Source organism: Ambystoma mexicanum, chromosome 2q (assembly GCF_040938575.1).
Source record: "Ambystoma mexicanum isolate Mex_15411 chromosome 2q, UKY_AmexF1_1, whole genome shotgun sequence".
Classification (NCBI taxonomy): Eukaryota; Metazoa; Chordata; class Amphibia; order Caudata; family Ambystomatidae; genus Ambystoma; species Ambystoma mexicanum.
This window is the reverse complement of record NC_090924.1, coordinates 766,591,716-766,615,226: the sequence shown is the minus strand read 5'-3', so window position 1 is coordinate 766,615,226 and position 23,511 is coordinate 766,591,716. Positions and strand designations below refer to the sequence as shown.

The 23,511-nt window shown below is 46.8% G+C and overlaps 1 protein-coding gene across 5 annotated transcripts in view; it reads left to right on the top strand.

Moving 5' to 3' along the window:
- The window catches only part of DIP2C (disco interacting protein 2 homolog C), a 2,321,522-nt gene that overhangs the window by 987,301 nt on the left and 1,310,710 nt on the right, over positions 1-23,511 (top strand). For all 5 annotated transcript variants that reach the window (XM_069647998.1, XM_069647999.1, XM_069647996.1 and 2 more), the window contains one exon: positions 2,958-3,167. In XM_069647998.1, coding sequence (XP_069504099.1) covers positions 2,958-3,167 — 210 coding nt within the window. The remainder of the gene's footprint in view (positions 1-2,957; positions 3,168-23,511) is intronic.

The window sequence follows — 23,511 nt, the reverse complement described above, 5'->3', positions numbered from 1 at the left end:
TCACTGACCTAGACCTAAATCCTTAACAAACAGAACAGAAAACCATATGGATCAAACTTTTCAAATCCACTGCAAGGGAATCCACTACAAGGTAGTACCACAAGGATCCTCCTTCTCCCCACTGCTCTTCAACATATACCTGATGCCACTAATCAAGATCATTAAAAAGCACGGCTTCACTACGCTGATGACACACAGATAGTCTACAAAATACAAGATACACAGGAAGGAAACACAACCCTGAAAGACTGCCTACAAGAACTAAACAGCTGGATGAACACTAACAGCTCAAACTCAACCCGGACAAAACAGAAATAATGATCATATCCAAAAGTGGGGAAAACAATCACTACATCCCATGGCTGACCGAACTGGGAACAGCGCTGACTCCTTCAACGATAGTAAAGAACCTGGGATTCTTAATGGACTACAAACTAACACTTGAGCCACAAGTAAATGCTATAATCAAGAAATGTTTCTTTCTCCTACACGCAGTAAAAAGGATCCTGTCATTCCTCTCTTTCACCCACAAAACACTCACCATCATTGGCCACGTGTCCAGAGTAGACTACGCCAACAGCCTATTTCTAGGAATGCCAGAACGACTATATTAAAAAGACGTAAGCGCATCCAAAACACTTTGGCCAGACTCCTGCTCAAACTACCGCATAGAGAACACATTACCCCAGCCCTGAAACTGCTACACTGGCTACCAATAAAACTGCGAATAAAGTTCAAAATGATGTGCATAACACACGTAGCAATACACGGCCAAGGAGCAGAGTTCCCAAAGTAGAAAATAACTGTCTACCATCTGGCAAGACCACTCAGATCAAGCAAGGACATTCACTTAGAACCAAAACCATACAATAAATAAAATCCAGAGGATCATCCTCTGGAATCACCTACCAAAAAACATGCAACACACAAGAACATTTGGAATTCAGAAAACCACTAAAAACTTGGCTCTTTGCTCCAGAAACAGGAGGACATGACTAGGAAGCATAGACCCAATGGGAAACAAGACTCCCAGGGAGGAATCCATGACCCCCAAAGTTAATCATCCCTAACCAGAAGGTCGGTGGACACGCCCAACCACCCATGTCCACATACCGCTAATCCACAGAGGAAACCTAGGTAGGTAAGCTACCCACACGGGATGGGCAGGGAAGGACCAGAATCCTCTAACCTAAACATCGCCAACTCCAGAGTTGGGGAATACGCCGGCATAAGCAAGGTAAACATACACAGAGGAAAACTGCCACTCCTCAACAGGCCTACCAACTAGGCGGACAAACTACAATACCAAACACACAGGATAATCCTAGATGTTGAGCACAGAAATGCAAAGGGAAAGAAAACCTGTTAACCCAATTCTCAACTTTCCGCATACACATCTCATACAGGAACTCGCACAACCCCCTCTTGGCACAGCAGTCTGAATGCACTTCACTGCATTGCAACAATAGACTAACAACACATAACCCGGCACAACAGCATGTGGGATTTCGCACAGACACCAACAGGACATCACAACTCTCACTTTCCTAATCCCACTACACCCTACTAACCTCCCTTCTCGCTCCTTTCTTCACACTCTCCTTCCCAGTTCCGCCAGAGCCCCTGGGGACCGCTCCGGTGGTGATGGTGCGTGGTACAAATACCTTTAACATTAACATGTAGCTCTGCAAGTAGGAAGTAGCCGGAAGATGGTGGGTGGCAGAAGAGCGGATCAAGTGAAGTTTAGGCTTCGGGAAGGCTGGCGGTGTTGGTGAAATGCCGAGCTCTGACAGATAAAAGCTCAGAATTGCACCAATGAGGATGTGCCATGTCACCTAATGTGATGATATAGTTCCTTCATTCCACCGTTTTCCCTCTATCATTGTATTGTTGGAAGCTGTCTCAGAGTGACTGTCCATCAGTTGGAAGTTCACGTCACTTTAGTCTTTAAATGCAACTTTTCAGCCATCTAGATGCCTTTAGCCACTCTCACATCTGCACAGGGAGGACGGTCAGAACAGTATATCATTAGTCTGCAGAGGAAAATGTCTGAAAGTCTGTCATTCATAAAAGCCTTGATTCCTATTCATGTATGCATTTGGTAATTGGCAAGGCGTACCTTTTTTAGTATGCAAACTGGGGTGAAGTCTAGGAGGAAACCAAGCGTTAATTCTCTCACTAGTTGTTATTCAAGCCAGGTTCCAGTGGGCATCTGGCATCCTCTTGGGATAAACCACAAAAACCCACTCTGGTGTTAGACTATATATTGCTGCACCCTCCTGCCACCTGACTGACACTGTTGAATCTTCAATACTTTCCTTTACCTCAGGCCCAGGCTTGTGCAGTGCAAGTTGTGTGCTGGAGAGAGTCTCCCTTGGAAGACTTGGAGTTGGCATAAACATTTGCCACCCTCCCCTCCTATTGTTAGAGTTAGACTGGAAGGTGGGTGGTGTGTGTCTGTGGTACCCAAACATTTTAGGAAAATGAAAAAGCTTGGAGCAGTAGTTGTAGGATCTCTGTCCTCCATGCTGCAGAACCAGAAAAAAAATATGGAAGAGAAAAAGTAAAGGTGACAAAAGAGGTGCTGCACTGTTGATGTTGAATTGTAGCTCATATCTTACCAGTTAAAATAATAATGTGCGCTGCTAATTTGGGGTCAATGGGTTTCTTATGTATTCATTTAGTCACCTTGCTATTTGCATAGCACTGCCGCTCAGTCACAAAGCTGCACATACTGCATTCTCGATATTGAAAACATACCACAGCACTAGACATCAATCATTTAAAAGTCGCAAAGCTCTGTTGTACCAAAGCTTTTAGTTCACAGCTGTATCCACACAATGATTTATTTTGACAATCACTGTGTGCACTTTCCACATACATTTGAACATTTCTCAGTGATATGAAATGGGAGAGGCGTTTATGAAAATCACACATCTTTTGGTTTCAATTCTTAGATACCTCTTCTGGTTCGGAAGATGAAGGCTCGGTTCAAGGAGATTCCCAAGGAACCCCCACCTCAAGTCAAGGTAGCATAAACATGGAGCACTGGATAAGCCAAGCTATCCATGGCTCCACCACATCAACCACATCTTCATCCTCAACGCAAAGTGGAGGCAGCAGTGCTGCTCACCAGCTTGCTGATGTCATGGCACAGACGCACATAGGTGGGTAATCAGTAACTCGTCTCTACTAATCTTCGATTTCTTTAATACCATGCTCTTAATATGATGTGTTTTTATCTCTGCATGTTGAAGCTATAAGAAAGTTGCACTATTTCTAAGTATGTGCCATGACCTACACAGTGTGAAGTTTGATGTAATGCAAGAGATGCTTGTTCTCGTATATGTAGTATTCTTAGCAGAATGTCTTCTGTGATATTACTTTCCTTGATTTGGGCTCGCAGCCAATGCTGATATAGCTTTTGAACAGAAGGTAGGTCCTGCCTGACCTTTTTGTTCTTTCACCCTTCTGACTAGACAAAAGGTTTACATTTTGTTACAGTTTTCTGAGCATAATTTAATTAGCAGGAGATGTTAAATAATTGTAACTGCTGACTCACAAAGTTGTTTGTATTTCTGTTCCTCAAGCATCTAATCGGGAACAAGAGCAGACTAAATGAACAAACAATGGTGTTGAATTCTCTGCATCAGGCAAACACTTTTTACAAACATTCAGATATTGGGGTTATGCCAGATATGTGTATGGCAAATATAGAAAAACATGTTTTTCCTTTCAGGTGAGTGAATCACGATAGTAACCTGTATCCTATGAATAATGGACTGCCCCGTCCATGCACTGACCTTTGCTTCCTATGGGGATTATTTGCCTATAGATCATAGCTTTTTTTGTTATTCAACTTTGTAGTATCGATCGGTTATAGATTGACATGGATTGGCATCTGGGGCGGAGTAATAACATTTCGAAGGGATTGTGTCCTCTGACGTATTCCACATCTTTGACAGTAATTACCACAGCTGTGCTGCTTTGGAAAAAATGTTCAGCGTAGCTGTCCTGCGTCGATGACGTCGATATGCTGTCCATCGATGGCCTCCGTCGATGGTCGACGTCACCGATTGTTATATCTAGGACGCACGACGTCCGTAGCCTCAGTTCCGTTTTTTCTGCACACGTGTTTGCTTCGGAATCTCGGCACGCCTCGGTTCTTCTTGAAAATTCATGATGTCTTCGTCTTCTTCTACCCCGAAGTCGGGCTTCAAAAAGTGTCGGGACTGCGGTTCCAAAATGTCCATTATGGACCCGCACAATGTTTGCCTCTGGTGCCTCGGTGAAAGCCACGCCACTGACGATTGTGATGACTGCCAGTCCCTAACTTCGAAGGCCTTGCGGTAGCGGAAGAAGTTGTTGTCGGTAGGTAGAGTTTCTAAAATCTACTGGTCTTTCGACCGACGATTCGAGGGGCGACGCTCCGCGTCGGCGCAAGTCCAGGGGGGTCTCGTTCTCCTTTGTGATGACTACACGATCCTCTCTGCGCCCAGATCCAACCATCTCGTTGGGGGTGTAGCCTTGATCTTCATCATTCCTATGCAAGTCTACTCTTCCTTTAAATGCCTGGTCTGCAGGCTCACTCTCTCTCTCCTGGCTGCTCCCTTACTGTGGGTACTACCTACCAGCCACCAGGCCAGGTTACCCCCTTCCTCTCCGAGTGGGCAGACCGCTCCTCCTCCCTCCTTGCCTCTACTACTCAACTCCTCCTCTGAGACCTTAACATCCACCTGGATGCTTCCCGTCCTTCCTCTGGACTCTTTCGCAACCTCTGTGATTCTCTTTCTCTCTCTATTCTTCCCTCTGGCCCAACTCATTCTGCAGGGCACACCTTGGATGTTCTGATCTCCTCAGAACTCCCCCGCTCATACCACTCCTCTCTCCTGGAGTGACCACGTTCTTCTCTCTCTCTCGCTCTCGCTCTCTCTCTCTCTCTCTCTTTCCTACTCCTCCTCCTCCGGCTGAGTCTGAGGACTGCTGCACTGGCACCCACCTTCTTGGTCATCCAACCCATGAAGCGTGTGTCGGTTGAAGCTTTCACCGCCACTGTCCCACCCCCTCCTGCATCTCTGGCTGACTCACATCCTGACATATCCCTCTACAACCTCTGTTCTTCTATCTCTGACACTCTTGATGTACTTGCCCTTCATGAGGATCTGCTTGAAGCCCAAGCAAAGTGCAACTCTTGGTACAACTCAGACCTTGTCACCCTTAAACGCAAGTGTAGGGTGGCTGAGAGGAAATGCAGGACATCTTGTGCACCCTCTGACAAATCGGTCTGCCGTCTGCTCAAAAAGGCAATACCGACTCTGTCCACACTAAGAAGAGAGCTCACATTCAAGCACAAGTCTCTGCAGCATCTAACAACTCAGTCGAACTCTTTAAAATCTGCAAGGAGCTGGCCAATCCTGCTGCAGTCTCTACCTCTCCTTTTCCCTTCCAGGCCCTCTGCACGGCCTTGGCTTCACATTTCATCTCTAAAACCCAGGACATCCTGTCCCTCTCTTCCTCTCCTCCTCCTTCCTCTACTCTTTCCTCTACCTTTGGCCTTCCCATGGCCGCATCTTCTCCTCCCTTGTCTTCCTTTCCTTTGTTCACCCCTGATGAGGTTTCTAGGCAAGTCTGCTCTATGAAAGTCTCATCAAAGCATGTTCTTCCCTGTTCATCCAAAACCATCAAGGACCATAGTGACACCACGTTCCAGCCTTGGTCGACTTCTGCAACTACTCTTTCGCCAGTAGAACCTTCCCTTCCCCCCCTGAAGCACTCCCTTGTACACCCTCTTCTTAAGAAACCCTCAGGTGACCCCTCCTGTTCGGCTAACTATCGCCCGATCTCCAATACTGCGTTTCTGGGCAAACTCTTGGAAAAGCAGGTCATCTCCCAGTTTAACCATTGCACTGAATCTGTTGGTTGTCTCCATGACCATCAGTCTGGCTTCAGATCAGCCATAAGCACGGAAACTGCTCTCCTGAACATCCCTGAAGACCTGCTTACAACCTTTGACACTAACCATCCTTCTTTCCTCATTCTTCTCTATCTCTTTTCTGCTTTTGATATGGTCAACCATGCCATCCTGCTCAACCGGCTTCGTGATAACCCGAGTATCACTGATCAGGCCTTGGCTTGGCTGACCTTCTTTCTCTCTGACCGACCATACAAGGTCCAACTTGGGTCCTTCCTCTCCTCTATCTCGCTCTCTAACTTTGGTGTTCCCCGGGGGTCTAATCTTTCTGTTCAATCAATACCTGGCACCTCTCGGCGACCTCATAGCTGCTCTCTGCTCCAACTTTCAGTGCTATGCGGATGACACTCAGCTCACTTTCAGGCTCCCCTTAGCTGACTCTTCTCCCTCTCTCATCCCAGATTGTCTGTCCACAATCCAGGAGTGGTGTGCCATCTCTGCCTTAATGCCAGTAAGATGGGGATCCTCCACATTGGCTCACCAGCACCTTCCTTTCCTCTCACTCTGGCCGCCCACTCTGGGCCCTTTTCCTACTCCTACCTGTGAGGCTAAGAACCTCTGGGTCATCTTCGACTCCACACGCTCCTTACATCTCTGAAGTCTCTAAGAAGTCAAACTACCAGCTGCACCTCCTCAGAGGTATTCTTCCCTTCCTCACTTTCCCCCAAAAGCTCACTGTCTCCAGAGTTCTAGTTCTCTCAAGGCTGGACTACTGCAACAGTCTTTCTAAATCTACCTGCCTCTACTCTCCGTCCTCTACAACTCTTCCAGAACAGGACTGCAAGACTTGTCCTTGGCCTCAAGCCCAGCGATCATATCTCTCCAGCACTGAAATCTCTTCATTGGCTCCCAGTGGCGACAAGGATCAAGTTCAAGACCCCCTGCATTGTCCACAAGGCTTTCTGGGGCCTGGGACCGCAATACCTCCAACTCTCTCTACCAAACTATCTTCCCACCAAAGCTCTTTGCTCCTCCACCTCCAACTCCTTGAGGGTTAGTCGCTTCTCCAAGCAATGAGTTGGGGGTAGATCTCTTTCTTCGGCTGGTACCTCCCTCTGCAACAGCCTCCCTGCCACTCAAACTTGAGCAGAATCATCTCCGGTTCCAGAAGCACCTCAAGACCTTCCTCTTTCCTTCTGCCTTCTCTCTTCCTCTCCCCTGATGATCTCCTGCCTGTTACATGGACTGGTCACCTTGCAACCCTCTGAACTCAGGCCCAGGTCCCACCTGTCCGGACGCATACCCGCACTGCATCTTGGCACCCCCAGAACTTGTGGTCTGTATCTGTGACCCTACAGTCCCCTCTCCTGCACGTATCAGACACTTGTTGTCTGAACTCCTAACACTTGCACTTGACACCCTTTGGCTGCCCTACTTGTGGTTTTCCTGTTTTCCTTGTGCTGTGCTTGTCCATCCTACCCCCTAATCCCCTCTGGCACTTCTTCCCACCCCACTCCCCTGCACATGCGTGTTCTGAATGTCACTATTCCTAGTAAGATTGTTGTTTTTTGTCCTCCCTGTTTCCCCTCCCTTGTCTTGTCGCACCTTAAAACACTTGTGTAGGCGCGTTATAAATGCCATATCATATCATTATTTGCTTTCGCTTCATCAAACATTTTATGAAAAAACATGGGTTGGAGAAAAAAAGGATTATGTGAGAAATACTAAGAGAAGGACAGCGCCACAAAAAGGTTGACAGCATGTGACAAAGTCTTGCAAAACATTAGAGGACTCCAACTGGGACTGGAGCTCAAAGTTGTTTCAGAAAGTCTGAAGAGGGCTCCCTAACAGTTACTAGGCTGATTAGGATTTGGAAGCAGACTGAGCAAAAGGAATATCTGCATAAAGAAGAATGGTTGAATTGTCTAAATTAACAAAATTCAGTATAGTGGTAATACAAAATGGTCAAAAAAATAGATTGTATATCTTGCTCTTTTTATTTTATACAATTAGCCGCAAAGCAAAAATACTGATGACTTAACTCACTTAGGAATAAAGGTACCAAGATACTAGATAAACATGTCACTGCTGGACTTCAGAAAGGTGCGATACCATCCAGGTTAAAAAATAGCACCCGTGTTAAGATACAATTTTCAGAGGAGGTAAGTTTGCCTGGAATACAGCCCAAACAGCACTTTGGTCTTGAAACTTGTGGTGTCATGGACACGTCCCATATTTTGTAGATAGCCTGAGTTTGAAATTCACTTCAAGAGCAATAGTGTTGCAAGTCAAACCGATTGCTAAAGGAGTATGCTCTCAATTCTCAAAGACTATACACTTTTGGGTGGCTTCTTACAATGATTATAGTGCCAGTAGGAAGCATTTTCTTTCTCTGAACTACTGCACAAGAAGATCAGTCCGATACCACAGTGTCAACCCTTTGGTGGATTCCTCAGAATGCATTCAGTGGCTAAAATTAGCCAAGTTTTCCTATCTGGTGGGAGCTAATTCACTTAGGGCCTTGAGAACTTATAAAATAGGACACTCCACGAAGGCCATGTCTCAGACAAAGCAAAACAGTTTTCTCTCCTTATTTGCTGTTTTAGATTCACTGCAACAACAGGGGATTTAGGGGTAATTTCCAGACTTCCACAGTGTGACATTCTGGTAATGCAGGCAAATGTCAGTGATAAGTATTTTAGCCCGGCTTAGGGCATGATGATTGAGCGATATCTCAGGCAGTGTAGTCAATATGCATATCTGCATATTCATAGTGAAATGCATTGAAAAGTGTTCATGCAGCAAGCACATATTAACAATTATGAACAGAGTTTCTCGTTGAGTTTGAATGTCTGGGATTTGAACCAGTCTAATCTATTGTTTGGGTACAAAAAGGTACACTACAATAACAGTACTTCTGGGCTGCACTCAAATGGTGTGGTATGTGTTCCAATTGTTCTGTTTGTTTATGTGAATAGTTCTGAATGTTTCTGTTAACCATAACAACGTGCTAAAAAACTACAATGGACTCCATGGCTTCCAGACTAGACCGGATGTGAGGGAAATTGTTGATGGATGAGGTTTAGAGATAATTCGGCATCTTGCTGTTAGCAACTTGCAGTTGGCCTTGATCTGTAGGAGATAATTCAGCATCTTGCCATTGGCATGAGGCTGTTGTAGACAAGACAGTGTAGGTAAAGAACGCTCCAGCACTGGTTTTTGGGAGGGGAAAGGAGAGCTGTTCGCAGAGATGGGCAATGCAAGACTGGAGGCAGACGAGGCTGGAGGACCCAGAAAGCAGACACTCCCCATGTAAGTCTATGGTAAGTGGAGGAGAGGATTATCCCTCTTCTTTTTTCTGCCTGCTTTTTGAAGTCTCTAAAATTGCAGTCTCAAAAAGATTTTTCTTTTTACTTTTTTGAGCAGAACTACTATTCTTGACTGAGTTGCATATAGAAGCACTCCTACTTATGACAAGCAGCTCACCACCCATAGACCTATTTAGTCTATAATTGGCTGTTTGCATCATGGTCAATTCCAATTGGCACTAAATCTTTCTACAGCATTTTAGCCTTTTTTTTGCTGCTCTTTTCTAAGAGACCATGATGATTTTGATTGGTGGTGTTTCCAATTGGATTTGATATTATTCTTGGATTGTGCAGACCTCAAGCCTCCAGGCTCCATGCTTCCAGCCCCCAGCTCTCATCTCCTTGCCATTTTAGGACAGTAGTGAGTATGAGGACCTGTTTTACCCACCTTTAATATCACATTGGTAAAGAAGAGAGGTCTAGTGAGAACTAATGAGGTAGTCAGTTACTTTTGCAGTGGCTGTTATGCTTCTGATATGGTTGAATTGGTGTTGAGTAGACACAAAGGCAATGATGATGATAGCTGCTTATTCATTTATTACCTTTTGCATATTGAGTGTGTTACAATACCAGTGGCAATGTTTCTTTATTAATTATTTCTCATAATAAAAATAATGAAACAATACATGAGTGTAAGTGCATTCATTAGTATAGGTTTCATTACTGAGAATCGTCAGAAGCGTTTGAACATATGCATTATGAGCGAGATATCCATTTGTAGTGCTGTATATTGACATACTGTATATGGTGCTTGTTTTGATAAAAAAGGGTATATTCCACATGGTTTGAGCAGTGGACCATCAATAAAATATATTACATTAGTAAATCAGTCCTGTGTGCATGAGTAAGAGTTGCTACTGTGGGAAACCTGAGGGTATTCTCACCCCTAAAACTCTTTTATTCTCTTCTCAGGTGGTCAGGGAGAAGCGATCGCTCTTGGATCCCGACCCTGCGGGTGGAGAAACTAGGGAGAATCACCTGGGTGGATGGTCCTCAAATATTGGGGGTGGGGTACCCACAGGTGAGACATGGTATCCCCCTTTTCATATTAATGACCAATCTAGCCCTTCCCCCAACCTTTATGGATTGCTGCAAGACCTCTCCCCTCGTTTCCCCACATTTGACATTTAAAAGTACTAGGACGAGGAAGAGGAGACTGAGAGTAATACACACTACACCTTCCTTTTACCGCTTTGGTACTGGGACGAAGAAGATGCCTGCAGATAGACAGGCATGTCCCTTTAATCATGGTCACGCAAACCCAAGAAAGGACACAAACCTGCAACCTGTTTACAGGTTGCTGGTGTATAAAATGAGGGTCAGAGAACCGGGTAGAGGAGCAGCAGGGAGGCTGCATGGGAGAGACCAGCAGAGGACCTCTTTTTTTTGTGTGGAGGCAGCCGTGGCGGGACTGGAGCAGGAGCCAGGTCGCTGACCGAGACCCCAGGCAACTTGTGGAGCCCAATATAAGTGTGCCACATCGTGGTCACAGGTGTGAGAGCCTCCAGAAAAGAGCGCGAGCAGCTGGAGCGGCGAAGGAGAATGAATCCAAGAGATTATTGCCTAATGACACAGGTTTATTAAGGGGGAGGATGGTGGGACGTAAGGAGGAAAGGGGCCTATGGACTAGGAGTAAATTAGTCACTACGGTGAGTAACTTATAGTTACTCCTACATCCTGTCCCCTTTCCTCCACACTGTCTGGGCGATTCCAACTGAATACAGCCCCGTGGAGGAGAGTTGCCCCTCTAAGAAAACAAGTTCTTCAAAACTACCTGGCCAAATGCTGCGTCAGACCTGGCGCTGGCCTCCAAGCAGTAGTGTTTGCAAAAGGCAGAGGGGTTAGCACAAGTAGCTTATCGTATGCCATCGGACATGTCTTTGGAAAGCCACAGCCGTGGCCTTGTCTCTGATGGCGTGGGCATGCATGTTTGCTAGCAAAGGCTTGTGCTGCCCTTCATATGCCTCCTTTGATGACCATAACCATCTACCTTGCTATGGAAGCCTCGGAGGCTTGACAGCTTAGTTTTGACCCGCCAAATGTGATGAACAAGGCGTCCGATTTACAGAAGCTCTTTGTCCTGTCCAGATAAAATCTTAGAGCACGCCTGACATCCAGACAGTTGAATAACTTCTGAGCCTCATCCTTTGGGTCTGCAAATACTGTTGAGAGTACTATCTCCTCGTTCAGGTGAAAGGAGGAAATGACCTTAGGAAGAAAGTCTCAGTGCGTTCTAAGCACCACCTTGTCTTGGTGAAATGTTGTGTAGGTCCCTGAAGCCACTAGGGCCTGAATTTCGCTAATACAGCGTGTCGATATAAGGCCAACCTGTTAGGGCCGATTTAATGGTAACCAGCCTGATGTCCGCAGACGGCCTGGGCTCAAAGGGTCTGTGCACGAGGGCGGCCAACACCACGGTAAGGTCCTAGACAGGATGTTGACGTTTAACTGGCGGATATAATCTGGTTAGACCAGCCCGGTGTCACTTTACCACCAGATTGGAGGAAGAAAAGATTTCACCAGATTTCTTGTATGCCCTTATGGCCGCCAGATATGTATGGGTGGTGTCTACCTGCACCCCTTAATGTGCCAGATGCGCTGAGAAACACAGAACATCGTCCGACAAGCATGTTAAAGGATCAATCTTCTTTGTTTCTGCCCAGTGACAGAACCTGGTCCACTTGCTCCTGTACTGACTCCTGCCCCTTGAATGATGGCCATGTTATACTGTGACAGGTGCACATGCTTAAGGGTAAACTGCTCAGGAACCAAGCTGTGAGGGCTAACGTCTGCGGAGCGGGGTGAACCACTGTGCCCCCTTGCTGGGAGAGTAAGTGTGCTGTGCCCACCGGGATTTTTACCGGGGGCTGAACCGACAGATGGGAGAAGTTCAGAGAACCACAGTCTTGCTGGCCACCACGGCAATATCAAGATGAGCCGAAGGCTCTGTGACTCCCTGACCCTGCAGACCAGGGAATTGGGTGGGGGAAGGCGTACGTGTTCATGTTGTTCCATGAGATCTACAACGCGTCGCCCAACGAGCACCTGCTCTGCCCCAGCCAGGAAGCGAACTGGGGGCATCTCCTGTTGGCCCTGGTGGCAAAGAGGTCCATCTCAGGATGGCCCCACCTGCTAAAGATCCCCTGGAGGACTTCTTCCTTCAACCCACCACTCGTAGTTGTCCATCCCCAGCCTGCCGAGCCATCTGCCTCCAGGTTAGATTCCCCAGGAAGGTGGATAGCTGACAAGTTAATGCTGTTCGACAGCGCCCACTCCCAGATGTCGATCGAAAGCCTGCGGAGAGGCGGAGACCTGGTACCTCCCTGCTTGTTGATGTAATACATGCAGGTGGAGCGGTCTGTTTGGATGCAGACCGACTTGCTGCTGAACAAGGAGAGAAAAGCTTTGAGAGCCCGCCAGACGGCCATCATCACTAGCCTGTTGATGTGTTCCAGCTGCTCCTGATGAGACCCTACTCCATGGACACTGGTTGTCCAGGGTAGCCCACCATCCCTTCAGGTATGAGTCCGTGGTAATGGTGATCTGTGGCAACGGCTGCCGAAATGGCCTGCCTACCAACAAATTGGTTTCTGTACCCCACCAGACCAGGTCCTGGTGGAGATGCAGTGGTATGCTGATTGGCTCCGCCTGAGAGCTCTTCTCCTGATTCCAAGAAGCTGAAAAATGAAGCTGCAGCATGCTCATCCCTGGGCCTTGTATGTGTCACGGCGAGGAGACACACTGCCATTATTCCCAGCAGGTGTTCGTACCACCATGGTGAGGTTACTGCACTGCTGAAGAAATCCCTCGTAGCCCTCTTTATTGCTGTGATCTTGTCCGCCGAGGGGAAGATCCTCTTGGTCCTTGTATCCCATATGAGACCCAGAAATGTCAGTGTCTGAGTGGGAAACAACTGTGACTTCTTGAGGTTAATAAAAATTCCCAGATCGTATAGTGTGTGCATGACTAGCTAGTCGTCGATGTATGGATAAATATGGTGGCCTTCCGGCCTGAGCAGAGGTGCCACTGCTTTCATTAGCCTTGTGGAGACGGAGACCCTCGGGCCGAGTTGAGTCCAAACGGTAGAATTCTGTATTGAAAGTGAAAACCCATGATCCTGAACCATAGTAAGGAACAATGGGGTTCCCAAATCGGGACATGCAGGTAAGCATCCTTCAGATTCAGGTACCACATCCAGTCTCCCCCGCACAAAGTCTCTGCAATGAAGGCTGGAGTAACCATCTTGAACTTTTGGAGAAGGGAAAGGTTCAAGGAAGAAAGGTCCAACACAACTCTCAGGCGAGTATGGTTCGTTTTTGTGTATGACGAATATCCAGGAATAGAATCCCCTGCCTCGATGTGAAACTGGAACTTCCTCCACTGCCTGGTTCGATACGAGCGAGCGGATTACTGCCAAGAGGGTTGCCATCCAAATCTGCAGGAGTGGAGAGTAGGAAGCAAACCTTGTCTACCAGCAGTGTTTGTGAAGGGCAAGCCTGCCCCCCACTCGAGACTCATGGATCCGGATGGACCTGTCACAACCTTTTTTCTGAGGCTGGTGCTGAGGAGGGGGACTGGAAAACCCCTTGTTAGCCGCCTTGTGCTGCTTGCGTCTGTGCTGGCTGAAAGACCAGTCAGGTTTCCTCGGCCATCTCTCCTGGAAGCCCCTAAAATCTCCAAAGGACTGACACTTGTCCAAGTGCTGGTGAGCCTGGCTGTAGGTCTAGGGAGTGGATTTTGTTAAAATAGACAAGGGTTTAACTGTCTGGGAGCTATTCTTTTTCTTGTCAAATTCCTCATCGGTTGTCGAGTGGAACAAGTCGCCCCCCTCAAATGGCAGGTCGAGGATGCGTTCCTGCACATCTGGGTTACATTTTGTCACTTTGAGCCAAGCCGTATGAAGGTGTCGATACAGATGGCTCTACCCGAGGTGTCAATGTGTGCCACAGAAGACTCCATGATATCCTGTGCCACAATTTTCACCTCTGCCAAACCTGCTTGAACGTGCCTGGCTGTGGGCCGGGAGCTCTGGAAACAAGTCTGTAATATACCACCACAAATTTTGATTAACAGCAGCCAACATGGCATCAGCGTTGCATTAGAGTAGATCTTTTTGCCAAATGGCTCCAACAGCTTTTCCTCCTTCCCCAGGACAGCAGAAGAAGACTACAGTTTGGAATATAGTGATGTAACTGCTATAACAGAGGAATGTGGCTGGGGGTGCACTGACAGTAAGATGGAATCCCCCTCTGTCTGCCTGTATTTGACATCCAGGAGCTTGTTGGTAGATTGAGTGTAATGTGGCTTGACCCAGCCCTTTTTGACTAGGGATTCCACGTCCTTCTGAAGAGGGATGGCAGTTCTTGCTAGAGGACGAAGTGTAAGCACTTCGGCCAGGATCCCCGCCTCGGTTGCTCGGACTGCGGCTGAGGGATGCCTAGGTACTCAGCCAGACCTGCCAGCCTCTCATGGTATGCTTTAGCTGACAACAGCATGTGCCCCAATGTGTCCTGCAGGTGTGGGGCTGCAGGTGGAGTGCTGGGCGTAGGCAGCTGTAGGTGTGCTGACTGGCAGTGCTGGGGGTTGCTGAGGGGGCCGAGATGGGGGCTGAGCCACTGAGATTGGAGCAGGCGTGGGAACCAGGGGCTGAGCTGGAACCAAGGCCTACCCCAGTTGGAGCTTGAGGCAGTACCGGAGGGAGCATGTCCTGGATTACACCTCTGAGGATGGTGCCCATCTGTGGCGATCTTATGAGGGTAAGGAACTTCTCGAAGAACCTATCCTCACAAGCAGGTGGAGCGCCTGAGGGTCTAGGTGCCTGTCTCGCAAGACTGGGGGATGCGTAACGGTCCTGCAAAGGGGAGGGATAAGACGTGGACCAGGTAACAGGCGTTGCCCAATCCCATCTCGATGTGAGCTCCCCTGCCTGATCTCTGTACGGATAAGGCCCTGGGTGAGCTGCCATTTTGTCTGACCCGGCGGCCATTTTGTCCTGCTCGGCTCCACGTGCCAGAGGCGAGGTACTTGCTGAGCTGAGTCCAGTCTCCACCTGCATGCTGAATAGCGAAGGTTTGGACCTTCCCTGCACATCAGGACGAGACCTGGGAGGCAGAGCGCCCTCGGCCATGGTGCCGGTAGTGCTGCGTACAGGCGCCCCTCGGACAATAGCCCGGTACTAGGTCCCAGCCCCTGGGGTCGGAGCCCAGCAATAGAACCTTGCGGCCCCTCAGCTGGGGGACCGGTAGGATATTGCGACTCCTCGGCCCCGGACCAGTTGCTGGAGTAGCCTCAGGCCCCTTGCTTGTTTTAGGAGCTGGGTGGACCCTCCCGCTTGGGCACTTCCCGGGGAAGGAGTCTCCCTTATGGGGTGCAGAAGAGAACAGAGCACCTACCTTGGGCCTGGTCTTCCTCCTCACGTATGCTTTGACGTCCTCTGGAGTTGATCTTTCGAAGAGCTCTCTCCATCTGGCCAACCGATTCTTCAGAGCGCGCTGGGTCGCACGCAGAACAGCTGCCCCAGCCGTGGTCTGGGCCAAGGCACCAGAGGCAGTGCATGAGGGTTGGACGCATGGAAGGAACCTTTGCAGGCTGGACACCTGCTGAAATCCGCCGTCGTCGACATGTGCGGGGGAGGAGCGTGGCACCAGAGGACAGAGTAGTACTTGAAAATTGGAAGAGAAAAAAACAAAAACGGGTAATAGCTTCTTGTGGTGAAGAGCGCATGGAATTACAAGGCCTGAGGCCTAACCCAGGAGCACTGGTGAAAGCAGTCTGTTCCCGCCGACGTGGAAAAGAGGACTGGGGAGTGGCACCGGTGGGCGGAGACAGGAGAGCACATGCTCCCAGGACCGCGCCCCATCATGCATCTAAATTTAAAGGGGAAGACAATTCTTTCTGGTGAAAAAGGTTCTGTTTCCCGTCCTTAGCGAGGGACACCCATACAGTATGAAGGAAAGGGGACAGGAAGTAGGTGTACATAAAGAATTGCTCCATATGTTTGCAAACAGAGGACAATTCCCGAAAACCACCAGAGAGCACACTAATGAGGGCAACAGTGCCATTTAAATGCATGTATATGGACCACATAGATCCACTGACACCTGTCAACAAATATACATATTTGTTGTTCATGGTGGACTTGTGCGCCAGATTGACTTGGTTAATACTTCAGAAGAAAGCTGATTGTAAAGAGTAAAATTATTGCTGTCCTTCGTAGCTATGACTGCACCGAAATTACTCCAAGCTGGCAATGAGCCAGCCTTTTCTGCCAAAGCTTTAAGAGAGAGGCCCTGTCAAACTGGGGTAGTACTCTGCACTTCTCAAACCCATTTAGACCACAGTCAACTGGGGTTGTTCAGAAAGCAAATGGGATAATAAAGCTGCAAACCTTAACTAAATGTATCCTCTCTTCTGGAGGTAATTGGGTAAATTGTGTACTTTTCATGCAGCGTAGCATTAATAACTTACCTCTCTGTTCTTAGTGTGAGGGTAAAACACCGTATGGGTTGCTTTTTGGCACTCCAATGCATATGTCTGACTTATACAATCCTTGTAGTTCTCTCACAAGGCCAGACCAGCTGCTTCTCATAAATCTCCTGAGAGGCTCCATTCATGGCGAAGAAGTCTTACTACAGCACAAGATAAAGACAAGTCACAGAGCACCTTGAAGTATGGGGACTACACCATGGAAAATATCCCTGAAATGGAAGCACTTGGACCACGCTACAGACCTCCTGTGAAGGTCCTGGAACTCTTTGGCTCAAGAATAGCTGCCGTGCCAGCTCTGCCACCTATAAAAGGTATGCGTGAAGTGTCAGTAGACCACCTTAAGGCTAGGTGGTCCCCGAGGGAGGAGACTCTTTATCTTGAACAACCTCACAAGCATGCAGAAGTAGATGAACACATCATATTAACGATCAATCCAGAAACCTCCACAACGACTGAGAACTATTTTGTTTTTCCAGGAACAGATGAGCCAGAAACAAGGCTAGAATACTAGGCTAGAATACAAGCCAAGCATAGGTCCATCCAGAAGTTGAAGATTTTTGACTGTCTTAAGGGCACCAAGAACTGTAAAATATGTATTGGAACAGTAATCATGTTCTACACTTCGCTGTGGATAAGTCGTCTCACCTAAACATATACCCACTAGAGTTAGGGCAATTCTGAACATGCCAGTATAAAACCTTCAGTTGACTTAGTATGCAACTACAGGTACATACACTATCAATGATGGATGAATCTTGGATAGTGTCCTCATAGATGCGTGTCTCTGACACATATAGGAACATGTTTAGGCCCAAGATAGAAGCCTTTGCTCAAGGAGCACTGTTAGATCCGGAAGATGATCTAGAAAGGTTACACAACATGACAGATCATGTATGTTTTGTGAAATATTGTTACACCTTTCTTTTTTACAAAGTCAAGTGCAGTGGCTAGACAACACTAACTGGGAGAATTGTCTTCCATTTCTGAACTAACCATCAGAGTTTAAGGCATACTTCCTATATGTATGAAAACCCCAGGTGGAGGGAGAGGTTGTAGAGCTGAAAAACTATATATTCCCCCACCACCTGCAAATGGGCAGTTTGTGTGGTCCACACATTCTGTGGTGTATGATAAAACATTCTGTGCCACAATGACAGAGACAACAGGGCAAGAATCAGTCCCTCTGGGGAGTGCAGGGGTGTGTGCAGGGGGGGGGGGTGGCTTGTACATGGAACTGACACTCTTGGCATGTAGAAATCCATGTTTAATATATTTCATCAATTACACTCATTTTGCAGTAATCTGTTGTTCACACCATCTACCCATAAATCTAGATTGGAATGCCAAAGAGGGTGCATTTTGGTGGGCAACTAAGCAGCTTACCAAAGCGATGCAGGAAAACAAATATGAACATATTACAAATGCCTCAGGTGCCCCAGTAGGCTGCAATCTTGGCCCCAATGAGTGTTCTGAAAGAAACAAAGGCATAGCAGTATGTCCCTATATAGCCAAACCTTCAAATTTCATGTCACAAACCTGTGGTATTTTCATAAGCAAAGTGTGTCAATTAATGGCAAACCAAGCATCATTAAATGAGGTCATTAGCGAGATAGCCACATTGGGAAAGTCAGGTTACTGGTCGCCAATCCTAGATAGGATTGGTCACCTAGACAGGGCTAAGCCCAAAAGAGAGACAAAAAGTGCACAATCCTCCCATACTTGGAAAGAAGCTATAATGGAAATCCAGAGATTGGCAGAACAATCCATAGGGAAGAGCTTTAATGTTGCTGATGACAACTTCATTACATTGCAACAGGGGATCTACAACCTGAGAGATGTGGTTTTGGATATGGTGCATCTCATCCAAGAGGACTGGGAAACCTTACAAGTTAAACAACAGGCAGTTGTCCAACTTCTGAAGATCCCAGACTTCCTGCACACACTGTCTACATGAATTCATGTTTGGTCTACCATAACATGGCCAGTACAATTGATGATATTGAACTTATCAAAACCAGCCCAACGACAGGCCGTTGCAGAGTCCACATATACTCTGCTCAGTGTCTTCAAAAAGACCTTCTGTGGAATATCGGCATGGGTAAACAGACATCATATCATGGACACTCTCTGGGATCCTGAACAGTCCAGTGCCAGTAAGGTCACCTCTGTTGTGTGAGGAATTGCAGTCCTGGGGCACCATGCATCAAGTGAAAGATCAATGGGTAGAAACCATCTCTGAGGTGCCCTACACCCATGCTTGTGTGGCGCATGAGGACTCTACCATTCATCTGTATTCCCTGAAAGATTGTCTGGGAATACTCAATGTACGATGCCAGGACATTTCAATGATCAGCCCATGTGATCAGAATTCAAACTATATCATATGCACATTAAGTACATCTCAAATGAAAACATTTTGTAGCAAAGCTCTACTACTACTTAATGGATCCTACATCGTGCAGTTTAACGCTTTGTGCTCTGGTGTGCCTGTGTCTCAGAGGTGGTAGACAGTTGCAACATCATCCTTCATCCAACAGTGCAGACTGTACTAGTGCTATTAAATTGACCTCAAGTGAAGCTGCCTCAGTTCCCGCAGTTATCATTGAAGATGACGCATCTCGTGAACATGAATATTCACATCACAAGCACCACGGAAACGTTTGTGGATGCATCAAACAGAGCGATACACATGGCCAAACTCTTGCTAGAGAAAACACCAGATTGACCTAAAAAGGGTCAAGCCCTACTGGAAAGCTGGGATCGATTACGGACTGGCTGAGGAATTCAGTTTTTTCCTTCAATCTGTTGACAAGCATATTGGACTTCTTTGGGAAAATAGGTTCAGGGATTTCTCCAATTTTCAATATTCTCACAGCTGGGTTCATCCTGATCCTGATGTGGCAGATAACAGAAGAGAGGTTCAATGCACCAAAATCTTTACATGACTGACAGATGAGAACTGTTTGGGACCTTCTGTGTCATGAAAATCTACCCATCTCTTATTCAACATCAGACTTGCATTGACTAGAAATTGTCCACAGACCAGAATATGCCAGAGCCAGCTCTTCTCGAGATATGTGTTGAAGTTATTGTTATAGTAACATTTTCTTTCTAGGAACTGGTGAAGATCGGGAGTAAACTTTCTCAGCGACTGGTCCTATGTAGTACGATATGTTCTTTATGTTCTTTTGTTTCCTCACTCTTAATTCTATGATCCCTAGGCCACCTCCACAGCTTGTTCTATGGCTCATGGGAGGAAGGGGATATGTATTTTAGCCAGTCTGGGGGCATGATGATAGAGCGATATCTCGAGCAATACAGTCACTATGCATGTAAGCATATTCATAGTAAAATGCATTGAAATGTATTCATGAATGAGTACATATTAATAATTATGAGCAGAGTTTCTCGTTCAGTTTGAATAGCTGGGCTGTGAGCCAGACTAATCTATTGGTTGGGAACAAATGTGTACACTACAATAACAATGCTTCTAGGCTGCAAACATAAACATAACAAAGTGCTGAAAGACTACAATGCACTACAGGGCTTCCAGACTAGGCAGGACGTGAGGGAAAATGTTGACTGTCGAGGTTTAGAGATAATTCGACATCTTGCTGTTAGAAATCTGCCGTTGGCCTTGATCTGTAGGATATAATTCGACATATTGCCGTTGGCATGATGCCGTTGCAGAGGAGACAACTTAGGTAAACAATGCTCCGACACAATAAAAAGACTGTCTTCTGTGAGGGGCAAGGAGAACTGTTTGCGGAGCTGGATGAAGCAAGACTTGAAGCAGATGAGGCTGGAGGACCCAGAAAGCAGACTGGAACCACTCTCCATGCAAGCCTATGGATAGGGGATGGGGGATTATCCCTCTTTTTTCTGCCTGGTTTCTGAGGTCTCTGAAATTGCATTTTTGGGCTTCTAAGTCTCAAACAGATTTAAAATTTTGCTTTTTGAGCAGAACTTCTATTTTTGACTGAGCTGCATAGAGAATCATTCCTACCCCATGACAACCCGCTTACCACCAATAGACGTATTTCGTTTATAGTTGGCTGTTGGTTGTATCATGATCTATTCCAATTCACAGTAATTCTTTTAAAGGCACTTGGCATTTTTGGTTGCTTTTTGCTAAGAGATCATGGTGATTTTGATCTGTGATTATTTTTTTTTTTTTCCAATTGGAATTGATCTTATTCTTGGTTGTGCAGACTAGAAGCCTCCAGGCATGCAGCCTCCTGTTCTCATCTCTCTACCATCTGAGGACAGTATGAGGCCCAGTTTTACCCATCTTCAATATCACATTGGCAAAGAGGAGAGGTCTAGTGAGAACTAATGAGGTAGGCAGTTAGTTTTGAAGTGGCTATTATGTTTCTGAGATGGTTGAATGGTCTTGAGTAGACATAGAGGCAATGACAATAATAGCTGCATATTCATTTATAAGCTTTGTCATATTGGGTGTGTTATGTGTAGTTACAATACTAGTGGCAATGTTTCTTTATTACTTATTTCTCATAATAAAAATAATTAAACTATACATGAGTGTAAGAGCATTCATTGAGGGTTCATTACTGAGAATCAAGTCAGAAGCATTTGAACATATGCATTATGAGTGGGGCATCTCTTTGAAGTACTGTATATCGACATACTGTATATGGTGCATGTTTTGATAAGAAAGGGGATAGTTGATGGTTTGAGCAGTGGACCATCAATAACATATATGTGACATTAGAACATAATTCCTGTGTGGATGAGTAAGAGTAGCTACTGACTGCAGGGGTTTATTGCCTACTCTTTCTTCTGATGCATAGTGATAGGTATCTGCTTTTATCTATCTCTATTCCTACCACAGCTCCTACTTTGGGGCTGGGGGAGCTGTCTAGGACACTCCCCTTTGAATGGAGGAAAGGCCCTGTGAGGTCGAAGGTATAAGAATCGCATAATTTGTCTGTTCGGTTTTGGGGCGCTGCAGTGGAAGTTGGCTGTCCTGTTAAGCGAAGATCTCGGTGCAGATATGATCTGCCCTAGGGCTCTCACTGGCTAGGAGGCATAGTGTTCAAGACTCTTTTTTTTTTTTTATAAAGTATTTTATTGTTATTAACATAGTACAATGGTCATAATAACAAAGCAACAAGCAAACAAAAACAACTTCAGACTGTCATAGTCGTTCACAATCAGAAAAGGTACCCTGAGCATCAACAGTTGAGCGATCATCTCATCACATGCAATAATGTATAGTATGGTACAAGCACAAAACAAAACCCCCAGTGCACATTCCCCCGCCTGTACATGGGACACTCAGGCCACACCTTCCTCCCACCTGTCCCATATTTTCGACGCTTTGTTGGGACAGCCTCGCGCCGAGTAAATCCTACGCTCCATCATAGCGCATATGTCCATATCCAATTTCCATTGTTCCAGCGTTGGGGAGTCAGGGGCACCCCATTTCTGCGCGATATTGCGCTTAACCAGCCCCATCGCCGTGTGTAGGAGCAATCTTTCCCACTTATTAGCTTCTATCTCATCGGGCACGCCCAGAAGCAAAGCCCTTGGGTCCAGTGGTATGGTGCGAGTCAGAACTCGGGAGAGTTCCCTACAGCATGCGTTCCAAAAAGTTTGTATCTGGGGACACAGCCACAAAATGTGAATAAAGGTCCCCTCCCCATCCCCACACCGCAAACAGTTTGGGTCAGAAGCCCGTTTCCAGCCATATAGACGTGTCCTAGGGTAATAAACCCGGTGTAGTATTTTCAACTGCACTAATCGAAGCCTAGAGGAAATGGCGATTTCCCGGGGATGCATAAGGACTTGTATCCAATCCTCAGGATCTATCACCCCCACATCTACTTCCCATTTTGCCTTTAGTTCATTCAATTCGGGGGTAGCAAAGGAGGATATAGCATTGTAAAGGATGGAAGTGCATTTGGTAGGGATATGCGCCGGAAGGATGTTACGCTCTATGGGGGTATAGTCCGGTAACTGCGTATCTGCTGTCAGGTAGGGTCTCAAAGCATGGGCGAGGCGAATGTAGTGGTAATGTTCCGTATTCGGAATCTGGAATCGCAATTGTAGGTCATCAAATGAGGCCAAACACCCCTGTGTAAGCATGTCCCCAATCCTGGCAATCCCCGCATTCACCCACCTAGGCCACGGCTCCAACTTCTGGGTCTCAGCTAGGTTGTTGTTCCGCCAGAGGGGTTGTGCTCTAGTAGCTTTATTTTCCCACCCAATGAATCGGTGTGCCTGTCTCCACACTGTGATCATATGCGTAGTGGTTGTGGGCGGAGAGGTTCTCGAAAGGGGCTGATAGAGGAGAAGCAGCGGGTCAGTGTTGCGCATAGTGGCTATCTCAGCCCGTATATGGGGCAGGTCTCGGTCCCCGTGGAGAAGGTCATTAACCACCACCAGTTGTGATGCCCAGTAATACGTTTGAAGGCGGGGAACTCCTATTCCTCCCTCCCAAATAGATCTTTGAAGTGTAGTTAACGCAATTCGTGACTGGCCTCCCCCCCATATGAGGTCTCTGAGAAGTGTCTCCACCTGGTGGAACTCCGAGTCGGGGACTTTAAGTGGGGCATTTTGAAGGACATAGAGGAATCTAGGAAGGGTCATCATTTTAAAAAGTGCCGCTCTTCCCATAAGTGTCAGGGGGAGGAGTTTCCAGTGCCGGACATCAACAATAAAGCGGTCTGTGATTGGTCGGAGATTGTTCCTTATATAGCTTGTTAAATCCCCGGATATCCA